Source organism: Sinocyclocheilus grahami, unplaced genomic scaffold (genome assembly GCF_001515645.1).
Source record: "Sinocyclocheilus grahami isolate Dianchi unplaced genomic scaffold, SAMN03320097.WGS_v1.1 scaffold31.1, whole genome shotgun sequence".
Taxonomy (NCBI): domain Eukaryota; kingdom Metazoa; phylum Chordata; class Actinopteri; order Cypriniformes; family Cyprinidae; genus Sinocyclocheilus; species Sinocyclocheilus grahami.
In genome coordinates, this window is record NW_015505210.1 from 2,717,764 (window position 1) to 2,729,427 (window position 11,664).

General features: G+C 35.8%; 2 protein-coding genes across 5 annotated transcripts; both read right to left on the bottom strand.

Annotated features, from left to right (window-relative positions):
* Positions 1 to 358: 358 nt before the first annotated feature.
* Positions 359 to 6,480, bottom strand: LOC107574381 (E3 ubiquitin-protein ligase Hakai-like). Of its 2 annotated transcripts, none has more exons than XM_016260829.1 (6): positions 6,391 to 6,480; positions 5,360 to 5,518; positions 4,576 to 4,676; positions 4,340 to 4,423; positions 4,176 to 4,249; positions 359 to 1,618 (listed from the first exon to the last, which is right to left on the bottom strand). In XM_016260829.1, exons 1-6 carry the CDS (start codon positions 6,401 to 6,403, stop codon positions 670 to 672), a joined length of 1,380 nt encoding a protein of 459 aa, XP_016116315.1. In that variant the 5' UTR covers positions 6,404 to 6,480; the 3' UTR covers positions 359 to 669. The 2 variants fall into 2 exon arrangements, with proteins under 2 accessions (XP_016116315.1, XP_016116308.1); XM_016260822.1 differs by having other exon boundaries at positions 359 to 1,633.
* Positions 6,481 to 6,865: 385 nt separating this feature from the next.
* On the bottom strand, positions 6,866 to 11,382 carry LOC107574400 (protein FAM3C-like). Of its 3 annotated transcripts, none has more exons than XM_016260847.1 (11): positions 11,331 to 11,382; positions 10,870 to 10,934; positions 10,762 to 10,800; positions 8,486 to 8,590; positions 8,328 to 8,387; positions 8,117 to 8,231; positions 7,958 to 8,016; positions 7,601 to 7,651; positions 7,413 to 7,497; positions 7,196 to 7,322; positions 6,866 to 7,095 (listed from the first exon to the last, which is right to left on the bottom strand). In XM_016260847.1, the coding sequence occupies exons 2-11, from the start codon at positions 10,886 to 10,888 to the stop codon at positions 7,009 to 7,011; spliced, it is 747 nt and encodes a 248-aa protein (XP_016116333.1). In that variant the 5' UTR covers positions 10,889 to 10,934; positions 11,331 to 11,382; the 3' UTR covers positions 6,866 to 7,008. The 3 variants fall into 3 exon arrangements, with proteins under 3 accessions (XP_016116333.1, XP_016116324.1, XP_016116341.1); XM_016260838.1 differs by having other exon boundaries at positions 7,601 to 7,681; XM_016260855.1 differs by lacking the exon at positions 10,762 to 10,800 and having other exon boundaries at positions 7,601 to 7,681.
* Between the last annotated feature and the right edge of the window lie 282 nt (positions 11,383 to 11,664).

Consider the following 11,664-nt stretch of genomic DNA (forward strand, 5'->3'; position numbering starts at 1 on the left):
ATCTGCGACCATCATACATTACAAGACTTTCTGTGAAATCTGTCTACTCAAATCTGCATCTGGCTCTGACTTTCAGCAAATAGTGTGCACTCGTCTATACTGTAAATTGGTGCAAAAGTTATGCAATGTATTCCAGCCTTTATAAACCCAATTTACAATTATTCAAGGGATAGTTCACCAAAAATGTAAATTCTGCCAAAATATCTCCCGAATATCTTAAGTTTGCATTCCACATAAGAAAAAAGTCATACAGGTTTGGAATGACGTAAGGGTGAGTAAATGACAGAATTTCAATTTTTGGGCAAATTATCCCTTTAACTAGCTTCAATCTTTGTGCCCAAAAGTAATGAATGTCAAACCAAAAATCTAAATAGAATCCGAGTTTCATTTATTGCAGTTGTTGGGTACATTATGTAAATGTTTCAAACTAAATTCTGTTAAATTCTTCCAACCAAAAAAAGTTGGGGTTTTTTTTCACTCAACTATTCATTATTCCATGGAACCTCCCTGAATGCAGGACATTAGTACAAAATCGCCAGTAATGGAGATCATCATATTAAGTTATCAGTGAAGACAAACAGCCCAGGCAGCTTAGTGCTGTTTCTGACTAGATATGGTTTACCATCTATGGTCAAACTGTCTGATAGAGCCGACAAAGCCAGGATGCTACTAGTAATACGGTCTATATCGTGACTGGTCGGGGTGGTGAGGCCCTGGCATCTGTCCCTGTGGTGGTGGCCCCTGCATACGGGGCAGATGAGGGCCACGAGGATTGGGCCACATCCCTGGGCTCATGGCACCTGGTTGGGTAAAAGGTGGGCTAAGAGTGCCTTGGTCCTGTGGCATCGAGTTTGGGTTGTAGTGGTGTGCACTGACCGGGGGAATCGGACCAGGTCGAGGGTGATTCAGGTAGGGTGGCAGCTGGCTGATGATGTGTCCGGGTGGAGGTGGTGTTGGCATGGGAGGTGCTTGGTTGTAAACCATGTGAGGTGTGGCTGAGCCCTGCGGCGGGTGCTGAATGGGGATGCTGAGAGGGGGCGGTAGGGGCGCTAGAGGCCCATAATGTGGTTGTTGTGGTGGAGGCATGATGTGATGCGGATGGGACACCACTGGTTGGCTGGTGTAATCGCCAGGGTGATGGTGTGGAGGCAGGCCAGGAGGGGTCTGTGGGTGGGGCTCACGGGGGGAGGGACCTGAGGTCCCAGAGTCATCATGAATGGGCACTGTGATGAGGTTGCTATGCTTACGTGTAGTTACTGTGGCGATTCGGAAGGTTTCCGGGGGGAGGGGCCGTGGGGAGGGTCCCAGATCAGAGGGCGAGGCTGGAGGTGGATGGTTGTAGGTATCGTGGCCTTGCAGTGGGGGAGGAACGAGAGGGTGTGTTTTAGCCAGGTGTGGCGGCGGCAATTGGAAGCGGTCTGGTGGGTCGGAGGCCAGCGCCGGGTGTGGCGGATCCGGGCGAGCGGATCCAGTCTTGCTGGCCCTCATGTGGCGATGGTTGATGTGGGCCTGCAGGTCTCGCTGTGAGAGGTAGGTGCGTTTGCAGCCTTGCACGATGCTGCACATGAAGAGGGAACCGCGCTGGCACTGCTCGATGCGCTGGACCGGGTCTGAGCAGCTGTAGAGGGACAAACTGAACTTAAGATTTAGTAGGGGAAGTGGACTTTGATACACATATTACTCTAATTTCTATTTAGATCTGGAGATATTTATATAAAGAAAAACCTGCCATTTACATTGCCCTCCAAAAGTTTAGAAACACCCTAGTCAAAGTTTCTGGACAAAATCAGCATAAATCCACATAATTTATTGAACAAGACAGACAGAACAAAATTTCTGATTTATTGGTATCTGACTCAAATCTGTTTTGTTGTGAAGGCCAAACAGCAAATAAACCACATTAACAGTTATGCACTGATATTAAAATTCTGGCTAATGCGATAGGCAATTATTTTTATGTTATGGCTAATAACAGACAAATGACCAATTTTTATAATATTTTGTATAGATTAAAAAAAACAATCAATCAATTAAATGCTACAAGTGAATTTAGGCATCACAACATCATAATGTGTTTGAGATTTGGTAAATTTTACATTTAGTAGTGTTATTAAATTTCTATAAATTATAAACTATAAAATTAGAAATTATTATTATTTTAGGGGAGCATTAGATGACACAAATGATACACATCAACCAATTAAAACACAGCTTAGAAATGCAATTTTTTAAATGTATGTTCTCAGTTAAAAAATTTTTTTTATATATATATATATATTTATATATATATAGCACAAAAAAGATTTATGTCGATATTGCCCAAAATTAAAATGTTTTAGTCAAAACTTATGACTAAAAGTAATTTAATACTAAAATCATGGTGTGGAAAAATCTGAAAAACTGTAAATATCATGACATCTGCTGGAAATTCAACCTAAAAATGTTTTACAACTATTATGTTATATACATAACCACATAATAATGCCTAATGTTGATAATCCAGTGAATTAAAAAAAAATTTAATTAAACAGTTTACATTTAATTATTTTTGTTTTTTTATGTGAAAATTCATGGTCGCAATACCAAGAAAAAATAACATTAGACATAACAAATAAATTCTGCTGCTTTACATTATGTAAAATACTCACAACAACAAACTAGTCTGGATGAGCCACATTCAAAATCGCCACATAATAGTTGATAGAGACAAACCTGTGACCACACATCAGTTGAATTCTACAGTACATCAATGTGCCAGACTACATTGAGCCTATAACGTAAGTAGTGGATCAAAACTAAACTGTTTCAATATTATCAACTAACACTTAACATTGGAAATTAAACATTCTATTTAACAAATTATGATTTATGATAAAACGATATTACAATGCTATAAGCTGATAATGAATCTCAGGATGAGATAAAGAAAATCTTTCTGAATGAGTCTTGTTTTCATATCAAAATGAACATCTGTCCACTCTATGTATAGAAATAGGTACTCTTAATAGCACAACTCCCACAACAACCCTGGATGTTTAAGACAAGCATGTGCGTCTGAACCACACCCTCTTATTCTAACAGACATTACCAAGGAAACAGAACATACAAAAATTTTCAGATTTGCTTGCATCCCACAGACAACATTAAGAGGAATTTACAAAACTACCTCCATTCACACTTTACAGTATATATCAGGGACAAACACTGTGTTTCATGACAAGAACAAGATACAATCCACTTAAAGTCACCATGAAAGCAAAATTGGGAATTCTAATTTTTTTTATTCATTTGCATATCATTGAAATCTTTAATCAAAAACATTAACCTCCCCTCCCCCTCTCAACGACATCTCTTCTCTTCACGATGCAAGACTGGAAAAAGGGGCATTTTAGCACCCTTCGCCGGTTGACTGACATGCGATCTGATCATCTGACCAATCATAATGCTGATTCCTCCATTTAGTCCGGGAAACAAACCAGACTGGAGAGCTAGTAGATTAATGTCAGTACTTGAAAATGGTGTATTGACGTCTTTTTGGGGTTGAGACAACCTACCTTTATTTCATGCTATAACTAGCAGGAAGAGATCAATTCACATTTGAACTGCAGAACTGAGGCGCTACAGTGATCTGTCATATTAAAGAGCCACAAAATGGTATTTATTGTTTGAATCTTTTAAATAATGACAACATTTGAAAGCTGAGACTTTGTTTCCTTCTAAATGTAACCTGCTCTGTCTTGTCTGTCAGCGCATTGCTCTGCTATGTATTTTTCACTGCGTGATGGCAGCGTGAGAATGCAATCGCCTCAGTTCATGCGGCACATGAACCTCTCTTCCTCTTTACTACTAGTTACAGCATGAAATAAACATGAATGATCATCAGAGTTATGCTATCTCAGCCTCAGAATGTCGTCAATACACCATAGTCCACTGATGTCAATCTAACTCTCCTGTTTGATTTGTTTGTCTGACAAAATGGTGGATTTGGCATTATGATTGGTCAGATCGCCTGTCAATCAAACTCCTGGCAACCGGTGAATTCCAAATCAAGTCCCGCCCTTTTTTTCTCATTCTAGAAGCTATTGCATTCAGATATATGTAACAACAGGGAAGAAAAGACTACCACAACTTCCGTTTCATGCGACTTTAAACAAACTGTTTAGAAGAAAACTCACCCAGGGCACATCTTGTCACATTTCTTCTCATAGCGCACTGCACAGTCATAGCAGAACACATGCTTACAGGGAATCTGAGGGAAACAAGAAGTATTTTTATTTTTTTCAATGAAAGATCTCCAGCATTATAAAGAGTGTTTTAGGGACTTGAACATCCTTCTTACCATTCGCCCATAGATCTTTATGGGCAGACCACACTTGTCACAAAAATGAACTGGAGTGTCATCTTTTACTCCTACCAAGTTAAGCTGAGAAAAAAAGCATATTTCACTTATAAATATGCTATTAAAAATTAAAATACTGCATATTTAAATATTGTATTAAATATTTGCTTTAATACAAAATTACTGTTAAAAATATCTTCTAATTTGTTGTAATTATTTGATGACAAATGTGTAACCTTATAATCCCAGAAGATTGGCTGAGGGAATCTGCGCTGGTTTCCATAAGCATCTCCAGATTTACACTCAAATCTTTCCTCTTGGTCATAGCTGAAAGGCTCTGAAGATCTCAAAAAAAGTTCATAAATAAAGAAAAACAAATAAGATATGGTAAAAAAATAAATCTATTTATTATACATGAGCACTATGGTTTTATTCAAACAGAGCAAAAATGTGATTAATTGGCATATCTGACTCAAATCCATTTAGTTGATTATAGTCCAAATAAACAGGGATGGACTGATATTATGATTCTGGCTAATGCTATAAGCTGATAATTATTTTCACGGTATGGCTAATAATTACCAATATTAAAATTCTATACTATTTTGCATAAATAAGATAAAAACTAAAATCAATCATTTCAAATGCAACAACTGAATTTACTTGTCACAACATTATAATGTACAGTATGAAAAATGTATATTAATTTGCTAAATATTTTTTCTAAAAGTGTTAAATTATTAGCATTTTTAAAGATTAACTTTAAGTGAGTGTTAAATGACAGTAAATGTAATATGAATGTAAAATAAAAGAACATGCACAAATAAACTGTATATCAGCTGATACCAATACATTTAAGCTGTTATGATGGTCAGCCAATGTAAATATACCAGATATTTAAAAAAAACAATCTGATTTCATCACTTGGAATTTGACAGACAGGCCTAAAGATCAGATGTGAAAGCACATCAGATATACATGTAGTGTGGACAAGATGAAAACGTTCTTTTGCAAACCAACCTTCTTTACTTTTTGAAGGCAATCTAGTGCTGGGACGCTGAGGTCGGGTGGGTAGCTTGCCTTTTTCCGTCTGTTTTGACAGTAACTTGATTGGGATCTGTCTGCGTACATCAAGACCTCCAAGGAATCCCGAACCATCAGTTCCTTGAAGGTCATTGTCTTGGAAAGAATACAGAAGTCGTCATTAATATGTAATCTACATTAACAAGTACAATATTAAGTTACTGATGGATTATACATACACAATTTAGTACTACATTAAAAATGAAAAATTAACACTTCATAAGAGGAGGAGGAAATTAACAAATTTATTTAAACAGACAGTACTGCTAAAGACAATAGCATAATCTAATTTATGAAATTAAGGAACATATAACAATCTAAGTGAGACCAGGGGCCGGTTGCATAAACTGTTTAGACTAGTCTTAAAAAGTTAGTAATCTATTTTTTTCTTTAAGACTGGTCATAACTTTTTTAATTCAGTTATGAAACGGTAGATTGGTCTTATTTGTAGTGGAAAGGTAAGACTGATTCCCCCTTGGCAACGGCTAGTTGGTCAAACTAGTTAAGACACAGTCTTAACATGGTGACTAAGTTTATGCAACTGCCCGTGCTATTCAGCAGTGATTAAAAAGTGCTTAATAGAGAGTGGAGAAGCAAAAGAAGTAACTTATAGACCAAGTGCAGAGTTAGTCTTAACCATAACGCTTATATATACCGTATATATACACTGCATAGTAACCAATGAGTATAACAGGGTTTATAAAAGATTTTTGGGGCTCTAATGTTAATGTTTTCTGCGTTTATTTGAATCTGCCACTTGCTGGACGCGCACTCCTCTACTTGGTAATGTCAGCGGCTAGTCGGATACATCCAATAAAAGCGTTTACTGCCAACACACACAAACGGATAAATGACACCAAGGGCTCGCGGATTTACTGGCAGCCGGTTACCTTTCACTCGGAAACATTTTGGGAACTTAAAACGTAAAGCTGCAGTAAAATACTTAGTTACATTAGCTTGTACCTCACCATTTTGGTCCATGACTTGACGCTGTGCATCCTGCGATGAACAGATGGGCGTGGCTTCGTGTGGTTTGGAGTTCAACGTTGCGCACAATTTACGCATATGATGGTTTCCCATAGCCTGTATTTTCCGTGATGTCCGTTTTGTCGTGGCTTTTTTTTTTTTTTTTTTTTTTTAACACAGCGCTTTAATTAACATCACCTATATAAGCACCAAAAGTAGTGAAAAAAACAAAACCACTTACAGAATGTAACTCAATTATTTATAAAGAACACAGACAAACCAAAACACCAACATATATTTAATATCATAAATAGAACATACAAATGTCACAATATAACGTTAATTGCAATTTTTTAACTTACAATGGCATTTTAAAAAAATACCAAGACAACCCCCCCCCCCCCTCAAAATGATATTTTTTTAAAATACATTTTTTATAAAATGTTATATTATATTGATTATATTATAAAAGCCCAGGATAACCTCTGGACAAAAATGAATTACTCTGTATTTAGGACAGTCCGAAGTATCATGTAACACATCAGAAATGCATTGTGGCTCAGCTTGGTGCCTGATTTAAAAAGCATTATTTAGCAGAACAAATTGTACTGTAGGAAAAGTCAGTCTATTCGAGGTATGCAACCTTCCAACTCGATAATTTCTGGCCAGCTTTCGTACTTATTGGTTTCCCTGTCATTCTTTATGTGCTGAAAAGGACAGAAAAGTGAGTTAAATTAATGGACCTGAAAAGTATTTTCATTGCATAAACTTAAGCACATAAATGGGTGGATATGGAAATAGCATTACCTGCTCAAAAGAGATTTTGGTTGTGGTTTTCTTCCCTCCCACAAAGACCCAGTTATCTCTGAATTTCAACTGGGAAATATATGAACTGCCAAGCTCTGCAATGAGTGTCCTTGCTTCATCATTAAGTCTATAATAAAGGAACCATATAAATTATGACATGATGAGACAACACCATGATACATACATGACAAAACTAGAGACAGAATTTCTACTCTACTTTGTGGCTGGATCATCAAAAGTGGCAATCAACACAAGAGAACCATTCTCGATTGACTTCAGAAACTCTATCAGCTCCTCAACCTCTGTCAACAACAAAAGATTACATACATGTGAATGCAAATCAGTATTTATAATGCAAGATTATTAATTAACAACATGGTGTAGCGAAGGAAAGATACAACATACTTCCGTTCCACATATTGAAGCTGCCAGTGTTGACGTGTTCACCCGTTTTTTCTGAATTTTGTATTAATAAGTAAACAAGAAACGTTAAAAATGAGCATTTATATCTATGAAAATACTGAACAATAATTTTCAATATTTCTACAAAATATTCTAAAAATATTATGTTATACATATTAATATAAGATAAAGATAATAGATTTAAAAAAACTAAGTTATCCAAAAAGAAAAACATGTTTGAAAAAAACAAAAGCAAACAAAATAATCATAATCATAATAAAAATGAAGATAAAAGCAAAACATGGTACCTTTTTAATTTGGCTTTTTTTAAAGCAAAATTACCAATCTCAACATACTTACCATTGATAATAGCAATATTAATTCCTCGTCGGTTTCCTTGTGTGTCTTTCTCTATTATCCTAAAACAAAATGGCAGAACTAGTTTAAATTCTGTTAAACTGAACTTATGGCATTCACTTAATTATTCAGATTGTAAATTTGACAATTTAAAGCCTTTACATTTTCCCCTCAAAGCATATTCGTGGTCCAATGATGTTTGTTGCACCACTGTAAATCTTAAAGGTATAATCATTTCCAGGACATGGTTTTGGGAGACCACATTTGCCTTTAGGACCTGATAAACATACAGAAACAGAGACTTAAATGTGTTCCCTAATTTATTTATTTATTTTTACACTGTACTGGACCAGATTATTCAATAAATGCTTACCATCATCTTTATGATTATCAGGTTTCAACTGGTAAGAAGCTGCTCCCCCCACTGACCTTTCTGGGTTTTACAAACATATATATCAGTAGAAACTATAAAGAACTAATACATACGCACATACGTATATACATAAAATACTCCTTATATTAGTAACTCACCTACTAAATCTGATAATGTTAATTCAGGATCCATCTGCAGGAGTTTGAGGACAAGGCTTACGGATATTATGAGGGCAGCCACCATGAAAACGAATTTCAATTTGTCTGTGAAAGCAATTTAATTGTGATTATAAATAGGGTAAACGTACCTATTAAGCTCACCAAAATCTACATTGAGACATTTTTAGTGCACAAGATATTGGTTTCAGTACAAAAAGTTATGTTCAAATACAAGATTAATCTCTCACACAAAAATACGTAATTTTATTTTAAATGACAAAAGCATTTAAATTAAGATATACATCATTAAATGCAAAAAGTCTGGCTGTGCTTAATGGGTACATGTTTGTACCCTTTAAGCACACCCCTGTTCCCATTAAGCTCACATCATGTTTTATTAAAAATTCTTGTTTATTTTAAACAACCTTTTTAAAGAATAATTGAATTTTTCAATCACATTTCATTTTTCAAAGTCAATCACAAAAAAAAAACACCAACAAGACAAAAATCAAGCAACAAGGCATTGAATTCGATCAGTTATATATTCATAATGAAATGTAATTTAAGCACATTGCAACATCCAGACTAGTCCACGTTCAGCTAAGTAACCCAAATTCAAAAACCAAATAAAACAAACCAATAAAACATTTCATTCACGGGGATGAACACAGAAACTAGCCTCATTATGAAGACTCTTATTAAATGGATGTCAACGTATCTATAGTCTCTTAAGGCTGGAATAAACTACACAATTTTCCACAGATTTACTGTCTGGAGAAGTTCACAGTAGTTGCCAAAGGTCAGAGCCAGTCTGCAGATTTGAGTTGACAGATTCCACAGAAAATCAATTAACTTAACTTAAAGTGATAACCATCAGTTCATATTTAAAGTCTGTTTATGAAGTATCTACATTGAAGTTCAATGTAGAAGAGCTTAAAGAGAGCACACTGAGCTTAATGGGAGCAGAAACAATTTTTTTATAAATTTCATGTAATATTTATTCAAATGACAAGATTTTGCAAAATAAATAATCTAGGTCATGTTTTAAAGTTTAATACATATTTTACTATGAACAACTTCTATGAAATTATACTTTTTCTTATTTATGTCACACTTAATCTGTGTGATTTTCATAGTAGTGCACCCTTTAAGCTCACCTTAAAATAATATGAAATCTTAAAAAAAAATACAGCTTAAAACCACAGACCAGCAATAAACTACTATCTTATAATATTATGGATGTAAAAGTACAAGCCAGTAATGCCTGTAAAGTAATTTATTAGCGTAGCACACAATCTTATACAGCTAGTCAGCTAACTGTGTTCTGTAGCATCTGCGCTGTGTTGCTAAAACTCTTTTGGATCTAACTGTAATTATTTCCCACAGTTCCAGGTTATAATCTGCAAAAGTCTAAACATGAATCTCTTAATTTTACAATAAGTAGTGAAATTTACCCAAAATAAAGGCTTAAATATCTTTAAAATGCACATTTAAGGTTTTTTTGCACTCTTTTGGTGAAAGTTTTCAGACAGCTTTCAAAATGGCCAGCAGACAGTGTGAACACATGGAGACTCATATCTCAGTGTGCAATGATCTGATTGACTTGAAATTACAGGAGGTATGTAGTAACAAACATATCAATTTGTTAAGACATCAAGTATGATAATACATTCTTTTTTCTTTTTATAGTCTGAGCTCAAATATGGAAGTGTGCTTAATGGGTACGTGAGCTTAATAGGTAAGTTTACCCTAATTCTCATTATACAGTAATATTCATCTTTGATTGTAGATTTAATGTCCACATATTATCTTGCTCCTAATAGGGTGAGTTCAGTAAATATAAGACAATTACGTTTAAAGACATATCACAGTTTTTCTTGGTTTCGGACCATGTTGGTCATTTATAGTCAGGCCTGAGATCAACCTGGTCGACCTGGTTGATTAAGCTGGTTAGATCTTTTAGACCACCTTGGAGCAGTAACAAAACAGAAGCTACCATGTGACAAAACCAGTTTGGCCAGTTTAAGCAGACAGGAACATTCATAGAAGAAAATGATATAAAGTCTATTTAGGAGGGCTGTGGCATCACAACTTTGAAAGCTGAGAATACATTATTTTTCTGTCAACTATGCAAAGGAGACATTTGCATTCAGAGTCACTTTCCAGTTTGAATGGAACTGCATTGTGATACAAGACAATGTAACCAGGAAAGTAAACGCTGCACTGCGCTTCTGAATGAATGAGACATCTAGCATGTCTTCAAAAACATAACTTACTTTTGTCTCTCTGTCTCTTGTGTAGCACAAGGGGACCAACTAGAAATAAAAATGTCAACATAGACATAAAAGAGACAGAAATAGATAACGAAGAGAAGGAAAACTAACCTCTTCGCATGTATATCATGACTGAATTGTTATGCTCCGCTCTCCTCACGGCAGCTGTACGTCCACTTTACGTGAAGGTGAAGAAATACAGGTTATTCAACACGTATAGTAATCTATCATTGGATCAATTTCTGTCTTTAAAAAAATGTTCAGCGTTGTCCTTGCTGATCTAATTGATTGAAATGGCTCTAGACTTTAGACTGTAGGGTTAGGCTGACTAATGACAGTGAAAAGGTAGTGCATTGTATTTAAAACATATTCTGTCCAACTTGGTTAACTCGTTTTTTAGGATTCCGGCTAAAGCACAATCTAGTTTGTCAGCTTGCATGCGAATAAGTTTGCTCTCGTTCCTGACTACCTTTAAGAACAAAATTGAGAAAAGAATCACACGTAGACTTGAAATTATATATATATATATATATATTTAAAAAAAAAAAGTAGTATAAAGCAGTATATCCAACTCGTTTAGAAGAACGATTCCCTTCTTATGTCCATGTAGTACTTACAAGGAATCGGTCTTTGTCAGGTGACGTCACACTCACGAGAATCGAAGTGCATTTTGGGTATCGCCGCCATTTGTAAGGTATCATATGACAAAGAAGACAGTTGTCCGTTTGTGGACACCGTAGCCTCGCGGCTGTTTGCGTTTGTAGTTCTACGTTGGCGTGTCTGTCATTCGGCAGCCAAACCGCTAGATGGCGGTGTCGACTACAGGTCCAGGAGCACAGCATCTGTGTCATTGTCACATCACACTGACCATACCACATCAATTTGGTAACAGTGCCACCTTCTGGT

Coding starts and splice junctions, on each gene's coding strand:
- LOC107574400 (XM_016260838.1), bottom strand. Junction 8,591..10,761: donor CAAGAGACAGAGAGACAAAA/GTAAGTTATGTT, acceptor TTGCTTTCACAG/ACAAATTGAAATTCGTTTTC. Junction 7,682..7,957: donor TAATATTGCTATTATCAATG/GTAAGTATGTTG, acceptor CATTTTTAACGT/TTCTTGTTTACTTATTAATA.
- LOC107574381 (XM_016260822.1), bottom strand. Junction 4,677..5,359: donor GCCTTCAAAAAGTAAAGAAG/GTTGGTTTGCAA, acceptor TGAGATCTTCAG/AGCCTTTCAGCTATGACCAA. Junction 4,250..4,339: donor TAAAGATCTATGGGCGAATG/GTAAGAAGGATG, acceptor TGTTTCCCTCAG/ATTCCCTGTAAGCATGTGTT.